We start from the raw sequence: 14,045 nt of genomic DNA on the forward strand, positions 1-14,045 counted from the left end.
ATTAACACATAAGACACCTTACACCTGCCTACTGCCTGGTGCTCTGCTGTGTGGTACGAGCTGCTGTCTGGGCCAGCATTCACAGGAATTGCCATGATGACAGAGAAGTAAGAAACACTCTAGGGAAAGTGTGGAGGCAAAGACTATGCTCTGGGCAGATGGGCAGCTCAAAATAGGAAGTCATTTCTCTCTGGACAACTGCAGAGTTGTACCTTTGCCAAGCTCCACCCTGGCCTCCAACCTTGAGAAGGGACTTTGTGGGGATAATTAGTCACAGGATGTTTTTGCTCTTGCCCTCCCATTGGAATGGGCTACTATACTCTTTTTTTTTTCCCTATCACCTCACCCCTCCAGGGACATAAAGCAAACTGAGATTATAGCTCCAACCAGACACAATTCATCAGAAACTGCTGTGGCAACCCCCCATCTGCGTTTCCTCTGTCTCTCCACTCGTCATTTCTCCATTCCCTTCAGCTTCACCATCTCTTGTCCGCCTCCTGTCACCTCTCCTTTTCTCTTCCACCCCAACCCATGGTAACCGTTGCCCTCCATTTTACCTGGAATCTTGCCAACCTCTAGAGACCATGACCTGAGTCTCCTCTTTGAACATTCCCAAGCCATCCCTCTCTGAATGCAGGTAAGAAAAAGCCTGGTTAGGGAATCCATAGGCAAATAAAGATAAAGAAACACCAGGAGTAGAGTGCAGGGATAAGGAAACAAAACGCCTCCTGACTGGGTCTGCACTAAAGAGATAACGCTGGTGAGGCAAGTGTTCATTCCACTGCCTTCATCTTCTCCCTGCTGGATCTGGTGCCCCTCTCCTCAGCACATTCAGCAGCACACATGGTCAGTGTGCGCTCACCTACAGAGAGCCCTTAAGTTCTGGGTACACTGAAGTACAGTAGGAGGTAATTATGGCTGCCAGCACCCTGAGGCTTGATTCCATTTTTATTTAATTATTTGCCTAGGTGATGCTCTTATATCTCTGCTGTCCCATCTATAAGTAGAGGTTTTTGTGTCTCTGTGTGAACCTCGTGATGAGAGGTATCCAAAACACATGGTTCCAATATGATAATTTGTAAAAATACAAATAAGGGACCATTCTTCAATTTTTAGAGGCAGAATAGAAAGTATTCAAGATGACCAGGTCTAAGATCATTGTTCAGCTTTATGGAGGTCAAAACTTACCACTGGCAATACCAAGATAGGAAAGACTCCCTTCATCCCTCCTATTTTGGAATGAAATCCTCAGCCCCTGGACCATATCAACCAGAGGCTTTTCTATTGCAGAAAATGTAGCTCTCTGTCCAAGTCTGACCTCCAGCAGGCTGAGTACTCCTCATTGATCTCATTTAATCTAATCATTAGCTGCCTTCTGGCAAACTCGGGGGTCTAATTTGGACAGAGAGAAAGTAGGTAACTGGACAATAGGGAAAGAGAACGTGATGCCATTCATGCTCACAAAACATTCAGGTGATTCGAGGGAGCCTGGGCTCTCTAGTACCGTGAAATACTTTCCCGAGAAAGATGGCTCATCTCAGGGACTCGTACTTTTTTATACCCCACAAGGACTGACCTTTTGTAGTTGTCAGTTTGGTTGGTTGGTTGTTTTCATCTTGGTGAATTATAAAAATGCCCTGGCAATACTAAAATAGCCTTGGTTTCTCCCTCCATTCATCTAATGTTACCCATCCCTTAGTTCCAACTCTCTGGCCAGCAAGAAACAGAAAACCATCTTTTAGAGGGAGAGCCTTTCAGTTTTACAAGGTAGCCCTCTTCTTGTCTTGGAGATTGAAGTTGTAGTGTCTAAATTAGAAGTCTTTTCAAGCTTGTTAAAATCACCTTCCTAGAGAACAGTAATTGATTTAAAAATAAATTTTGGAAACAAACCAGTTTTCGTTACAGAGCAAATATTTTTCAAGTAAAGTAAGTTATCCCCAGACCTAGAATGATACTTCTCAACATTTGACAACACAGTGATCATTCATTTCCTGTGATAGTTGACCTTCACAGTGTCAGAACTGGGGCAGTCTCTGCACCAGACGGTTTTTATGTGGAACATTAAAGCACTCGCTTTTTGAAGCTTATCTGTCTGCCTCTGGAGGAAGCCTGTGTTAGAGACATTCATTAAAATGGCTCCTGTTTCATTCAGGGAGAGAATCTCTTTCAACACATCAAAGGCAAAGAGGCAGCTCTGCAATCAGTAGGACTCCTAGATTTTCATGGTTCAAAGTTCCTATCCAATTGAAAATCAGAGAGAACAGGATGCCTGGCAAAAGTCCTCTTCCGAAAGCCCTAATCCCACACAATTGATTTCTGGAGAAAGGAGAGCAAAGTATGGCAACTGTCCAGAGTGCTCTAAACAGACACACACATTATTGTGGGGACTGGTCTCCCTGAATCATCGAGAAGCATGAAGTCTGGGAAACATTAGTCAAAGTTCAAAGCCTCTAGTTGCACGTTGACCCAGAGCTAGACAAAGGTCAGCCATATGGCTACCATTTTAAGAAGAGCTCTTGGGTAGCCATAGAAACTGTCAAAATCATCTCATCTGTGTAAAATGTAGGCTCCTTAAATACTCAGAAAATGCAATGATGGGAAAGCAAGAATGTCTGTGTAAAGAAAACTCTCTATTAATTCACTGATATGCTTTTAGGGAATGAACATGACACCAAGAAACCAACAAAAGTTCTTAGACTCAGAATCACAAAAGCCTTTGACAAGATACCATGTCACACTCAGTCATGAAGGATTTAGCAAGCTACTTTATCTTGTAAAAGAAACAGACCCACTGAATAGAAATGCCACATAGGTAAATAACACATCTCCCAGGAATCAAAGCTGTGATCATTACTAGCTGGGAAAAAGGAAGAGTACACAATGTAATCACTAAATCCAGAGGTGATTCATCAGCCCCCGAGTAAATAAACTGCCAGACTGGTGGGAAGACACCACTGAAAAAACTGTTTGTGTGAGCAAAAAGTACTTACACAATAAGTGTTAATTCAAGGGACTTTGTTTCACAAACAATATTTAATTGAAATATATAATTACGTAAATATATAAAATTAATTCATCCCAAGGTACGTGTCACAAACCAAGGTGAAGATCTGCTTGACTAGGAAAAGGGGTCATCACAGTCACTATGCATGTGGAGCCCAAAGGCTGACATGTCATTGTCGAAGCACAGGTTACATCTCAAGGTGATGAGTTCCTTCCTTTGTGGGTTTTCCTTATACTATTCCTAATCTTTATAACAACACTAGGGATCCAGTGTCATTACCTCCATTTTCCTGTAAAGACATGAAGCATCAGAAAAATTGAGTACCTCACCCAAAATTAATATAGCTGACAAGTGGTTGAGCTCAGATCCAAACCCAGAAATATATATAGTCTATACAGTTGCATAAAGATAATTATAAAAAGGGAGAAAAATAGTAAGATAGAAATATTGAGATAGGTAGAGGCAAGCTAGAAAGGAAGGAGAGAGAGGGGGAGGGATGGAGAGAGTGAAGTAAAGGGGGAGGGAGGGTAGGAAAGGAGAGGAAGTTAGATATTATAGATACATGGATAATAGAGACAGACAATATAGATGATGGATAGACAGACAGATAGGCAGGCAGGCAGGCAGGCAGACAGACAGGTAGACAGATGATAAAGATCAATAGATTATGAGCAAACAAACTTATCTACAGTCATACGTATTTGCACCCACCTTGCACACAGTACACAGGGGACCTCAGGAAGACAGTAGGCACACAGGCAAAGGATGTGAAATGGATCAGTCAAGGACTGAGATTTCTAAGACAGAAAGAGAAATGCTAAGAGGGTAATTCACCTAAGCCTTCCAAATAACAAAGCATAAGCTTTGAGAATACCCCCAGTGTTCCTGTGTGCTGACTGTGTGCCAAGTCCATTCTAGAAGCTTCTCCACATTCTCTATGGAGTCTTCATCAAATTGCTCTTACTGTCACTGTTCCACAGTGGTAACAGAGTCAATTCAGTTGGCCCCTATTCTCCTATTCAAGCACCCAGAAAACAACAAAGAACGTTAAACTGTGGGTGCTCGTTGTCTTTCAGCAAAAATTAAGGAAAAAATGAAACATCATAATATATGTTATTCCCTTAAAAACTAAACAGTAAACAAATTATTTCATTATCATTTATAGAAAGTCATAGACCAGAGGTCCAATGCAGTCAGGATATCCAGATGATTTATTTGTAACTTTCTAAATTGGTTTGTTTTAGGTCAATGACTTGTGCTGTAGCCTTTCTTCTTGATGCTTTTGTAAGCTAAGATGCTAGACCAGTGAGCTTAAGTTTAAACTGGAAGGCAATTCTTTTTTTTTTTTAAGGCTATTTTGTCAAGAATAGTGAGACAGTTCAGTTCTGCCCACAGACATTAGTGAAGCTCCAGGCTGGATAGATGTTTCTCTGAGTCTTACTCAACATGAGGTTTACTATAGCATGAGTCTAGCTCCACCATTTGACCTTTTATCTCCAGCCTAGCATGTCTGGAACTCTCAAGAGCTGAAGGGGTCTGACCTGTCTGTCTCTCGTATCTCCCCTTCTCCCCATATTTAGAAGTGCTTTGATTGGCTATCGAAATTACCAATTAGAAACACCATTGTAATGGATAATTTTTATTATGCTGCACAGCAAAAATTAAATCCAAGGTCTGAATCTCTAGCCCAGAAAACCTTCCAACCACATCCAGATGTCCCGGGCCACCAGCCAGCCATGACTCCGTGGGTGCTTCATAGAGCCTCACACAATTAGAAACAAGAATCTGCCAGAACAATAACAGAGCAGTGATGAATGTCAAAACTAAAGAGAAATTATTTTTAGATTTGCTATCTTAAATTATCTGCATTACTGCTCACATCCGCTGTCCTCAAGAGAAATATCAGAGAAGGAAAATCTGAGGACAGGAATGCCTGGGAGGGTGGGGGTCATTTCTAGTCTGCAGGAAGCCATGGAAGAAGGTTAGCATGTACCTCTTGTTGGGGAAAGATTTGAGGGAGTGTTTAAATGAGGAAGGCTACATGGTGTAGTGATGTGCATTATGTAAGTAAGTTGTGTTCCTTGAGTTCCCCGAGAAGCTGGCTCATGAAGCAGGGCTGTCCCCATCTCATTATAGATCCATAAGCACGCTTTTCTCAATGTGTCTTCCAAGGTCTCTTGTTTGGGGATGACCTGTGCCTTCCAACTCTGTGACACTGAAGGAAGTAAGCAGTAAAATAGCTCAAGGATAAAAACACCAGATCCTTGAAAATAGCTAGAAGATGACCTATCTCCAACAGAGGCTGCTACAGTTTTATTACATGACATAAAAGTGCCTAGAGTGGGGAGGAGAAGCCCAAAGTTCAGCCATGGAAAGCTCATCCAGGGAGAGAATGCTCAAACATGGATTCCAGCTGACTGACTCAGCTTCTCCAGTCGTTTTCTGCTGGATGTTCTGAGTGCCTTATTTGATGACCTTGTCTTTGTCTACTGTTGTTTTTTCTTTTATGTGGGAGCCTCGCCCGAGGAGACACCACTCTGCCCAGGCCTCTCTCTATTGGGAATACAAGCTGACTGCCTCAGTAGGGCTACCACAGTACATTTCTGCTGGGTGGTGGGTTTTTTTATTTTAATGGATGTTGTTTAAGTAATTTTTAAAGATTGATTTACTTTTATTTTATTCATATGAAATTTTTTTTCCTGCATAAATGTATGTGTACCACATGCATGCTTGGTGCCTGCAGAGGCCAGAAGAGGGCATTAGAGCCTTTGGAACCGGAGTTACAGACAGTTGTGAACAACCATATGTATAGTGGAAAGCAAGCCCTGTGACCTTTGCAAAGGTGTTTTAAAGCAGTGTTCTTAAGCACTATGTACTTAAGCACTGAGCCATCTCCCCAGCTACTTCGGCTGGATGTTTTGAGCACCTAATTTGGAGATGTATTGCTACTTATTCTTTTACTTTGCTTTGCTATATACTTAATCAAGCCATTCAAAACTGAAAGTATAGCCATCACAGACCATTCTTTAGACCATGCAGACAAAGTGTATGAGACCACAGGTTATCAGAGGTTAAACTTCTTGGGTGGAAATTTGGCTTTAGCATTAGCCAGTTAGTTGTAAGGCATTTGGTTTCCTCATCTCCAAAGTGAGCATGGGACGAATCCAGCTACATCACTAAGTTGTTGCTAGATTAAATGGGTTATGCTTAAAGTCCTTACGTTCAGTTTCCAAGAACTCTCTTCAGTGTTCATTATTTTTACTGGTGTTAACAATCCCCTGGAAAAGTGAAACTTCCTGCTCTCATCTCCCTGGGAGAAGAAGGGGGTCCAGGCAGCTCTTCTCTCTTTCTGCAGCTTCTTCTGCTAGGAAGAAGCAGGATTTGAAAAACTGAAGCTTTGCCTGCCTCTGCCTCTTAACGCAGGGATTGAAGTTGTGTGCCACCCTGCCCAGTTGATCTTCACATTTTCTTAGCCTGGTAGACCTAGCTTACATTCCTAGAGTTTGGAACAATTTCTCCCCGAGAGCTAAGCTAAGCAGAAACAACCCCTTGGTCATGTCCAATTAGTTGACCCATATGGCTTGTTTTATGCGGCTTCACTTTGAAAACATGATTATTCTTGAGCAACTCCATCCAGGGCCATCACCCAGTGCTTCCTACCATCTGCCTGGTTTACATCATGAAAGTGCAGAAAATTAAAACAGATTGTGTCTGTCTTACCTTCCAGAACCCACCCCACTGAGAGATGGAAGGCAGCAGTAAGTGGGCCAGCAGGGACAGCTGAATGGCTGTCTCCATCCTTGGCACTCCAGAAGTTCTATCTGCCTGAAACCTCAAGACACGAATTCTGTCTCTGTGAACTTCACTCTTAATGCTACAACACCTGGCTGAGAACAGGCACAAGACTCAGGTTGGCTAAATTTGTTCAATAGACGGGGAAAAAATGTCTCCCAAAGGTCTGGGGGAGAGGGTTTAAGCCCCATGGGAAAACCTACTCCTGCCCATTGTCTCTTCCTCCATTAGTAGAACAGAATGTGTGTTAGCAAATGCTCCCTTCAAATGCTACAAGAAAGAGCACAGGGTGATGTGGATAAATCAAACTTCTCCAAAAGGAGCACTCAGCAGGAAAGCCAAGGTCTCTGCAGTCCCTGCCGCCCTTTCATCCAACTGTGTGTTGCTGTTTTCAGCACACTCATACTCTGTCATGAGGACTATGAGCAAATCACATGATCCATGTTGATTAGAACATTGAAGGAATGGTGGAGTCTGGGATTACATTTTTAAAGACATAAAGAAATCTTAACAATAGATTTTGCTAACACCTGTTTAAAAAAATCAAACATCCTCCTGCAGGTCACATGGTCTTCTTTCCACCCCACATCTGCTTCACTCGGGAGATTCTCCACAGCATAGTAGACCTACACACTGACAATGTTTCCCAACTGTTGCTTACAGATGAGTCACCAGATAATGAGAAGCTGGGGTCCGATGACAAACGTGGAAAGTACTGTTCGTTTTGAGAGTTGAGCCAGCACAGACATGCACCACCTTTCCTCACACTGACAGAGTATTAACCATAATGTCAGGTTCATTTAGATCCTGACAAATCCACCAAGACTCTCCCACAGAGCATCCTTGCAGCCCAAGTGTCTGTCCCAGCATGTACTACAGATCTGGGTCTCTACTGAAGGTTAAATTACTATTGATCGTCTGATTGACTCCAGTGACCTCATTCCCAAACAGCATATGGGCTATAGGGAGTGACAGATTCAGTCTCAGGAATTCATTCCCCCCCCCCCCATTTCTCTGAGAAGTTAAATACATCCCCGACCCCATCTCAGTTACATTTTTCACTTTAAAAACAAGAAGGTGCTATCCTGGCCTCATAGGAGCTCACAGAGACTCAACTGATAGTCAGGAAGCCTGCAAGGAACTGACCAAGGGCTTCTGCGCATGTGTTACAGTTGTGTAACTTGGTCTTCTAATGGGACTCCTAGCAGTGGGAGCAGGGGCTGTCTCTGACTCTGTTACCTGATTTGGGGACCCTTTCCTCCTACCGGGTTGCCTCATCCAGTGTTAATAGGAGAAGAGATGTCTAGTTTCACGGCAACTTGATATGCTATGACTGACTGATATACACAGGGAGTCTTCTCTTTTCTGAAGATAAAGGAGGGGATGGGGGGGCTATACCGGAGATTGGGGGAGGGACTAGGAGGAGAAGAGGGAGGGTGGGCAAACTATAATAGGGCTGGAAATTAATTAATTAATTAATTAATTAATTAATTTAAAAATGTTGCATGAGATAGTCTATGAGACCCCCATAGATGTTGGGTCACTCTGTGATCCTATGTATGACACACCTCAGAAGGCAGAGCTAGCTAAGAAAGAAGATGGAGAAGTTGAGAGGAGAGGCACATTTCCTGCCTTGGAGGACCTTGAAGTCTAAACCTCATGACCATATAAAATGCACAAAATAACTTGAGTTCGGCCAGTGCTTGACTCTGTGGGGGGAGGTCAGGAGTTATGGGCTCTAGACCACAGTCTCAAATCAGAGATTCTAGCGCAAACAGCAGGAAAAGCTGCGCTGGAGTCCCTCCAGTGTCCCTCTGGAGATGTGGAGGGGAAGAGGGACTGGTCATCAAATGTTTCTGCAGCCAGACCCCCTCCCAGCTCTGTTCTGACTCCCAGGTAACCCTTTCTTGCCTTTCAGAAAGGCCGCGCCTGCAGGCTCACCCTGCCTCTGCTTCTCTTCTGCAGGTGCCTCCTGACCCCAGTGCATGGACAGCCCCAGCAATAGCACCATACCCTGTGGCTTTCTCCTTCAAGGCTTCTTCGAGTTCCCGCAACTGAGGCCCCTTCTCTTCCTGGTGCTGCTGGCTGTGCACCTGGCCACTCTGAGCGGCAACCTGCTCATCCTGGTGGCTGTGGTCTCGGTGCCCAGCAGGCCACCCATGCTGCTCTTCCTTTGCCAGCTGTCTGCCATTGAACTCTGCTACACGCTAGTGGTGGTGCCCCGCTCTCTAGCCGACTTGAGCGTACCTGGCCATGGCAGGGGCAGCCCCATCTCCTTCCTGGGCTGCGCTGTCCAGATGCAGATGTTTGTGGCGCTGGGCGGGGCTGAGTGCTTCTTGTTGGCAGCCATGGCCTATGATCGCTACGTGGCCATCTGCCACCCACTGCGCTATGCATCTATAGTGACCCCGGGTCTCTGTGCACGACTGGCCCTGGCTTGCTGCCTCGGGGGACTAGCAGTGTCGGTGGGGCTAACAGTGGCAGTCTTCCACCTGCCTTTCTGTGGCTCCTGCCTGCTGGTGCATTTCTTCTGCGACATCACTGCACTACTGCACCTGGCCTGCACACGGAGCTACGTAGATGAACTGCCCTTACTAGGAGCCTGCCTGGTGCTGCTGCTGTTGCCCTCAATGCTCATTCTGACCTCCTATGGGGCCATTGCCTCTGCCCTGCGCCGCCTGCATGGTGGTGGAGGCAGACGCAAGGCTGCATCCACCTGTGCCTCGCACCTGGCTGTCACCTTCCTGCATTATGGCTGTGCCACCTTCATGTATGTGCGGCCCAAGTCCAGTTACTCCCCGCGACTGGATCGGACACTAGCGCTGGTTTATACCAACATCACACCGCTTCTATATCCCCTGATCTACAGCCTGAGAAACCGGGAGATCACCTCTGCCATTCACAGGGTCTTGGGGCTCCGTGGATCGGGGTCTGTGTGAGCCCTGGTAACAGCCAAGACAGAGTGGGCAGCCCCATTTGCTCAAGTGTCCCCTAGCATTTGGTGTCTGTAGCTCGAAAGACACCTGGGAACTTAGGGGTGAGATTCAGGAAGGAGAACTTAAAAACTGCACAAGAAGAGAAATACCAGGTGGCCATGTCCTTCATTCCTCCCAGGAGGAATATCAGGAAGTGGAGTAGAGAGGTCTGGATTTGGATTTAGTGCTTCCTTTGACCCCTGCCACATTTCCCCCATAATTCCCAGGCCTATGCAAGCTAGTGGGCTTCAACGACGCCAGTGGTAGCAAGGGCACTCATGAAGAGTAACAGCATAGGGAGAGAATGGCTAGCAGACTGCTTATCACGCTAGACTTGTCAAGGCTGAGGGGAGTCAAAAGTTTCCTGGGGAAATAGGTGGCTACATGGAACACTGTAGGATGAGTAAGTGTCAGCCAGAAGAGAAGGATGGAGAAGGCACCAAGCAAAACCAGTTAGCAGAGGCTGAAGCATACTGTAAAGGACCTCAGCAATGGCTGAAGGGTCTGTACTGTGGGCTGCTGTGGTCACTTGCCCTTTGTGGGACAGCTTGGGCTGCAGTAAAATACACAATTGGGAATTTGCTCCCAATGACCACGTGAGAGGCAATGGAGACTGGTTCAAAGTACCTGTGCAAGGAATTAGGTGTTGCTGGAAGAATCAGGTGAAGAAGTAGAGAGTACAAAACCTTGACTAGATGTTGAGCCAGGCAGAAATAGGAGTTGGGGACCATTTCTAACCCAGGTCATTTGGTAGACGGTGATGTCATCGCTCAAATGGAGAACCTGGGAGCAGAAGCAGTGGAGGGAAGGGGTTTGTCACTCAGTTTAGAAATGTGACTGAGATGAACAACGCAGACTGTGATAGAGCATAAACATAAAGGTTCGAAGACATAAACCAGGGTTTGGGGTGCAGACTCAAGAGGGTCAACCAATTGGTGATTATGGGTGGCTGCTGAGGCCATGGGGGTGGCAGACACTAGCCAGGGAACTGATAGGCAAATGTAAAAGAAGAGGTTGAGCCAGAACCCAGAGGCAAACACATGCCTGGAGATAAGGGTAAGAAGCAGGCAGCAGGCTTGAGAGCTGCTCCCTAGGCCCCCAAGTCTTTCTTTCACCTTTCCAGCCCCAGTGATTCATATTATCAGACATGCGTGGCACTCCTGGGGAGGTTGCCTGATGGAGGCTAGATTATCTAGAAGGGCTTTAGAAAGAAGTGGTTGAGTCATCTAGAAGTCCATTGACACATGCACACATCCTAGTCCTTAACCTGACTGTGAATGCCCACGGTAGAAGGATGGACGCGTGCTGTTACAGACCATCTCTCCCATAAGCAGCCATTGTTTTAGGATGTTACAGGTGTTTTCTAAACACCGTGAGTGTACAGACTCGCTGTCAGAATGACTGATAGTTTTCTCAGGGTGATTGCTGTGGCAACTGTGACCCAAGGTATTTGAGGGAAGCTAGTGTGGGGGATTGAATGACACATTTGGCTTCACTTCTGAGTTTTGGGGGATAAGTGCATGGTATGAACATACTTGTATATTGAGAAAGTGACTTGGGAAGAGTAGAGCAAAACTGAGGTGACAAGTGAGGGGTTATAGCAAAGATCCATGGAAGAGGAAATAAGGATCTACACTGGACATGTGATGTGAATGTGGAAAGAAAAGCACGGACGAAGTAAACTGCGATGAAGGTAGCATACACTGCTGTGGAATGTTCTTTATGGCAAATGTGTTGCTCTGATTGGTTAGTAAATAAAACACTGATGGCCAGTAGTCAGGAAGGAGGAAGTATAGGTGGGACAAGGAGGAGAAGAATTCTGGGAAGTGGAAGGCTGAGTCAGAGACACTGCCAGCCGCCACCATGACAAGCCGCATGTGAAGATGCCAGTAGGCCATGAGCCAAGTGGCAAGGTATAGATTTATGGAAATGGATTAATTTAAGCTGTAAGAACAGTTAGCAAGAAGCTTGCCACGGCCATACAGTTTGTAAGCAATATAAGTCTCTGTGTTTACTTGGTTGGGTCTGAGTGGCTGTGGGACTGGCAGGTGAAAGAGATTTGTCCTGACTGTGGGCCAGGTAGGAAAACTCTAGCTACAATACACCAATGTGGGAAGGTAGGAATGGCTGTTTAGAATAAGCAGCCTTGGGTTTTCACATTCAGGCACACACTTGGATAAGACAGATTAAAGATTTAAATCTGAAATACACAACCATAACACATGTTGAAAAATTACTGCAAAAAATAAAAACACCAACTGCTCAGGCTGCTGAGGCAAAAAGATAAAACATCCCATATCTGTCTAAATTACTAAGTGAAATCAAGGCCAGCCTGGACAACTTAATGAGACCATGTCTCATAAGATTAAATAAGGAAACAGAAAGTTGGAGATATAGCTCAATGACAGAGCACTTATCTCATCTGTGAAACTCTGGGTTCAGACAATAAATAAAAAATAAACAAACAAACAAAGCTTTCCTCAGAATGGGGAGAGATGTTGCCAACATAATGTCAAGGTAAGAGTCCAACAAAAAGAAAAGAGCCAACCGAGTTCACAGAAGACCAATTAAATTCTGTGTTTCTTTAAAAGCCATTTGATATAATATGTGTATATGTACACGTACACATATGTAATTTTAAAGCAAATGATAAAAACATGTATGTCAACAAATAAATAGGTAACAATAATTCTTACCCACACCATTGCCTCCCCTCCCCCCAAAATAGAAAAAAAGGTAAATGTTATTGGTGAAATTATTAAGGCCACTCCATGTAGTTAAAAGGAAGATTTATTTAGCAGGTAACTTACAAAAGAAGGGAGAGGTAGGTTGCAGGGTCTGGGGAAGGTGTATCGCAGTCCAGCAGTGTTCTCTGGAGCTCTGCTTGGTCAACCTCCACTGTCTAGGGTCCAGGAACAGAGAGTGCGCTGGCCCATCCTGATCTTGGGTCTCTCGGCACCTCCCTTGGCCCTGCCTTGTAGGCGTGACAGTTGCTGAAGCCTCAATGGGGGTTGGAACTTCCAGATCAAAGCTGGAATGGCTACCTACTACATCTCCCCCTTTTTGTCTAAATAAGAAGGTTCTAACCTAATACAAGATTATATACAAAGGAATGGTTATCAAATATTGTCCAGGAATAATGAGGGATAATGACCTAGATAAGATGGAACTACAACCAATGCGAACAATATCAAGCAAGAAACACATACTAAAGTTCAGGGAAGTATAGAGCATAGGTAAATGGCATGTTACAAAGATCATTCCAAAAGGTGTCCTATCCTAAAGAACCTGAATCTAATACTTAATATGTTCTATCTAAGATTATATATATATATATATATATATATATATATATATATATATATATATATAAAGTTGTAACAATAACTGCTAGTCTTCAATCCCATCAAAGACCTGAGAAGGAATATAATGGTACCTGAGAAATGGTAGATGGATGCAAGCAACTTTCGGGAATCTTGCAAGGTGGCAGCCTGTACAGTCACCTAATCTTTCTCAGCATTGTTGGTGCATTTAAATTGGCTACAGGCCTAGAGTATCTGACAGACAATTTTCAGAATCAGGAATTCTGAAAGACCATCTTATCCTGTCTTGGCAGAGTACAGTGGTCACTTTCCTTGGGTCCCACTTGTCCAGAAAGGACAGCATTGCATTCATACTGTCAGCAGTCGAGACAAGGGCAGTTCTTTGCCCAGTAGGCCATTTTGTGCCAAGAAGACAAACTTCAAATGGAAATTTCTTAGAAGCCCAACATTCTCTTGGGATCAAGTTGGTGCAGCCTGGAACAATTCTGTCTCATGTCATCAGAATTCTAAGTTATTTAAATGCCATATTCTCTAGGTCTATTAAGTGTTTGAAGATTACCTGTCCATCTGACCTATGTATCTGTAAATCTGGATAACCTAACTAATGTAACTATAGAGATGACAAGCATAGGTGACTATAAATCTATAAGTCTTATCTACCGAAATAACCTAAGGACTAAGGCTTCATGTAAACAAGGTAAACAGTCTATAAGCAAATGTATGGTAAAGAACGATGACTTCAAAATTGTAACAATACACAAGATATTTATAACAGAGGTAGGAATATATAATACAATATGCAATATGACAATAATCTTAAATATATATCAATATACTGAATATCCTAAACAGAAGTAGAACATACATAAAGTATGACAGATATAAATTTACATTTGTATCAATATACAAATATTTCAAATAAGAGTAGAAAAAATGTACATTATAACAAAT

At 44.0% G+C, this 14,045-nt stretch overlaps 1 protein-coding gene across 1 annotated transcript; it reads left to right on the forward strand.

The window, feature by feature from the left end:
* The first annotated feature begins 388 nt into the window (after window positions 1-388).
* On the forward strand, window positions 389-11,765 carry LOC102904640 (olfactory receptor 10AC1). The gene is made up of 3 exons (XM_076566045.1): window positions 389-637; window positions 6,732-6,914; window positions 8,762-11,765. The coding sequence occupies exon 3, from the start codon at window positions 8,782-8,784 to the stop codon at window positions 9,733-9,735; it is 954 nt and encodes a 317-aa protein (XP_076422160.1). The 5' UTR covers window positions 389-637; window positions 6,732-6,914; window positions 8,762-8,781; the 3' UTR covers window positions 9,736-11,765.
* Window positions 11,766-14,045: the final 2,280 nt, after the last annotated feature.

Source organism: Peromyscus maniculatus, chromosome 3, assembly GCF_049852395.1.
Source record: "Peromyscus maniculatus bairdii isolate BWxNUB_F1_BW_parent chromosome 3, HU_Pman_BW_mat_3.1, whole genome shotgun sequence".
Taxonomy (NCBI): Eukaryota; Metazoa; Chordata; class Mammalia; order Rodentia; family Cricetidae; genus Peromyscus; species Peromyscus maniculatus.

Bases quoted from the DNA above. Each gene is read 5' to 3' on its own strand.
- LOC102904640 (XM_076566045.1), top strand. From the start codon at position 8,782: ATGGACAGCCCCAGCAATAGCACCATACCCTGTGGCTTTCTCCTTCAA.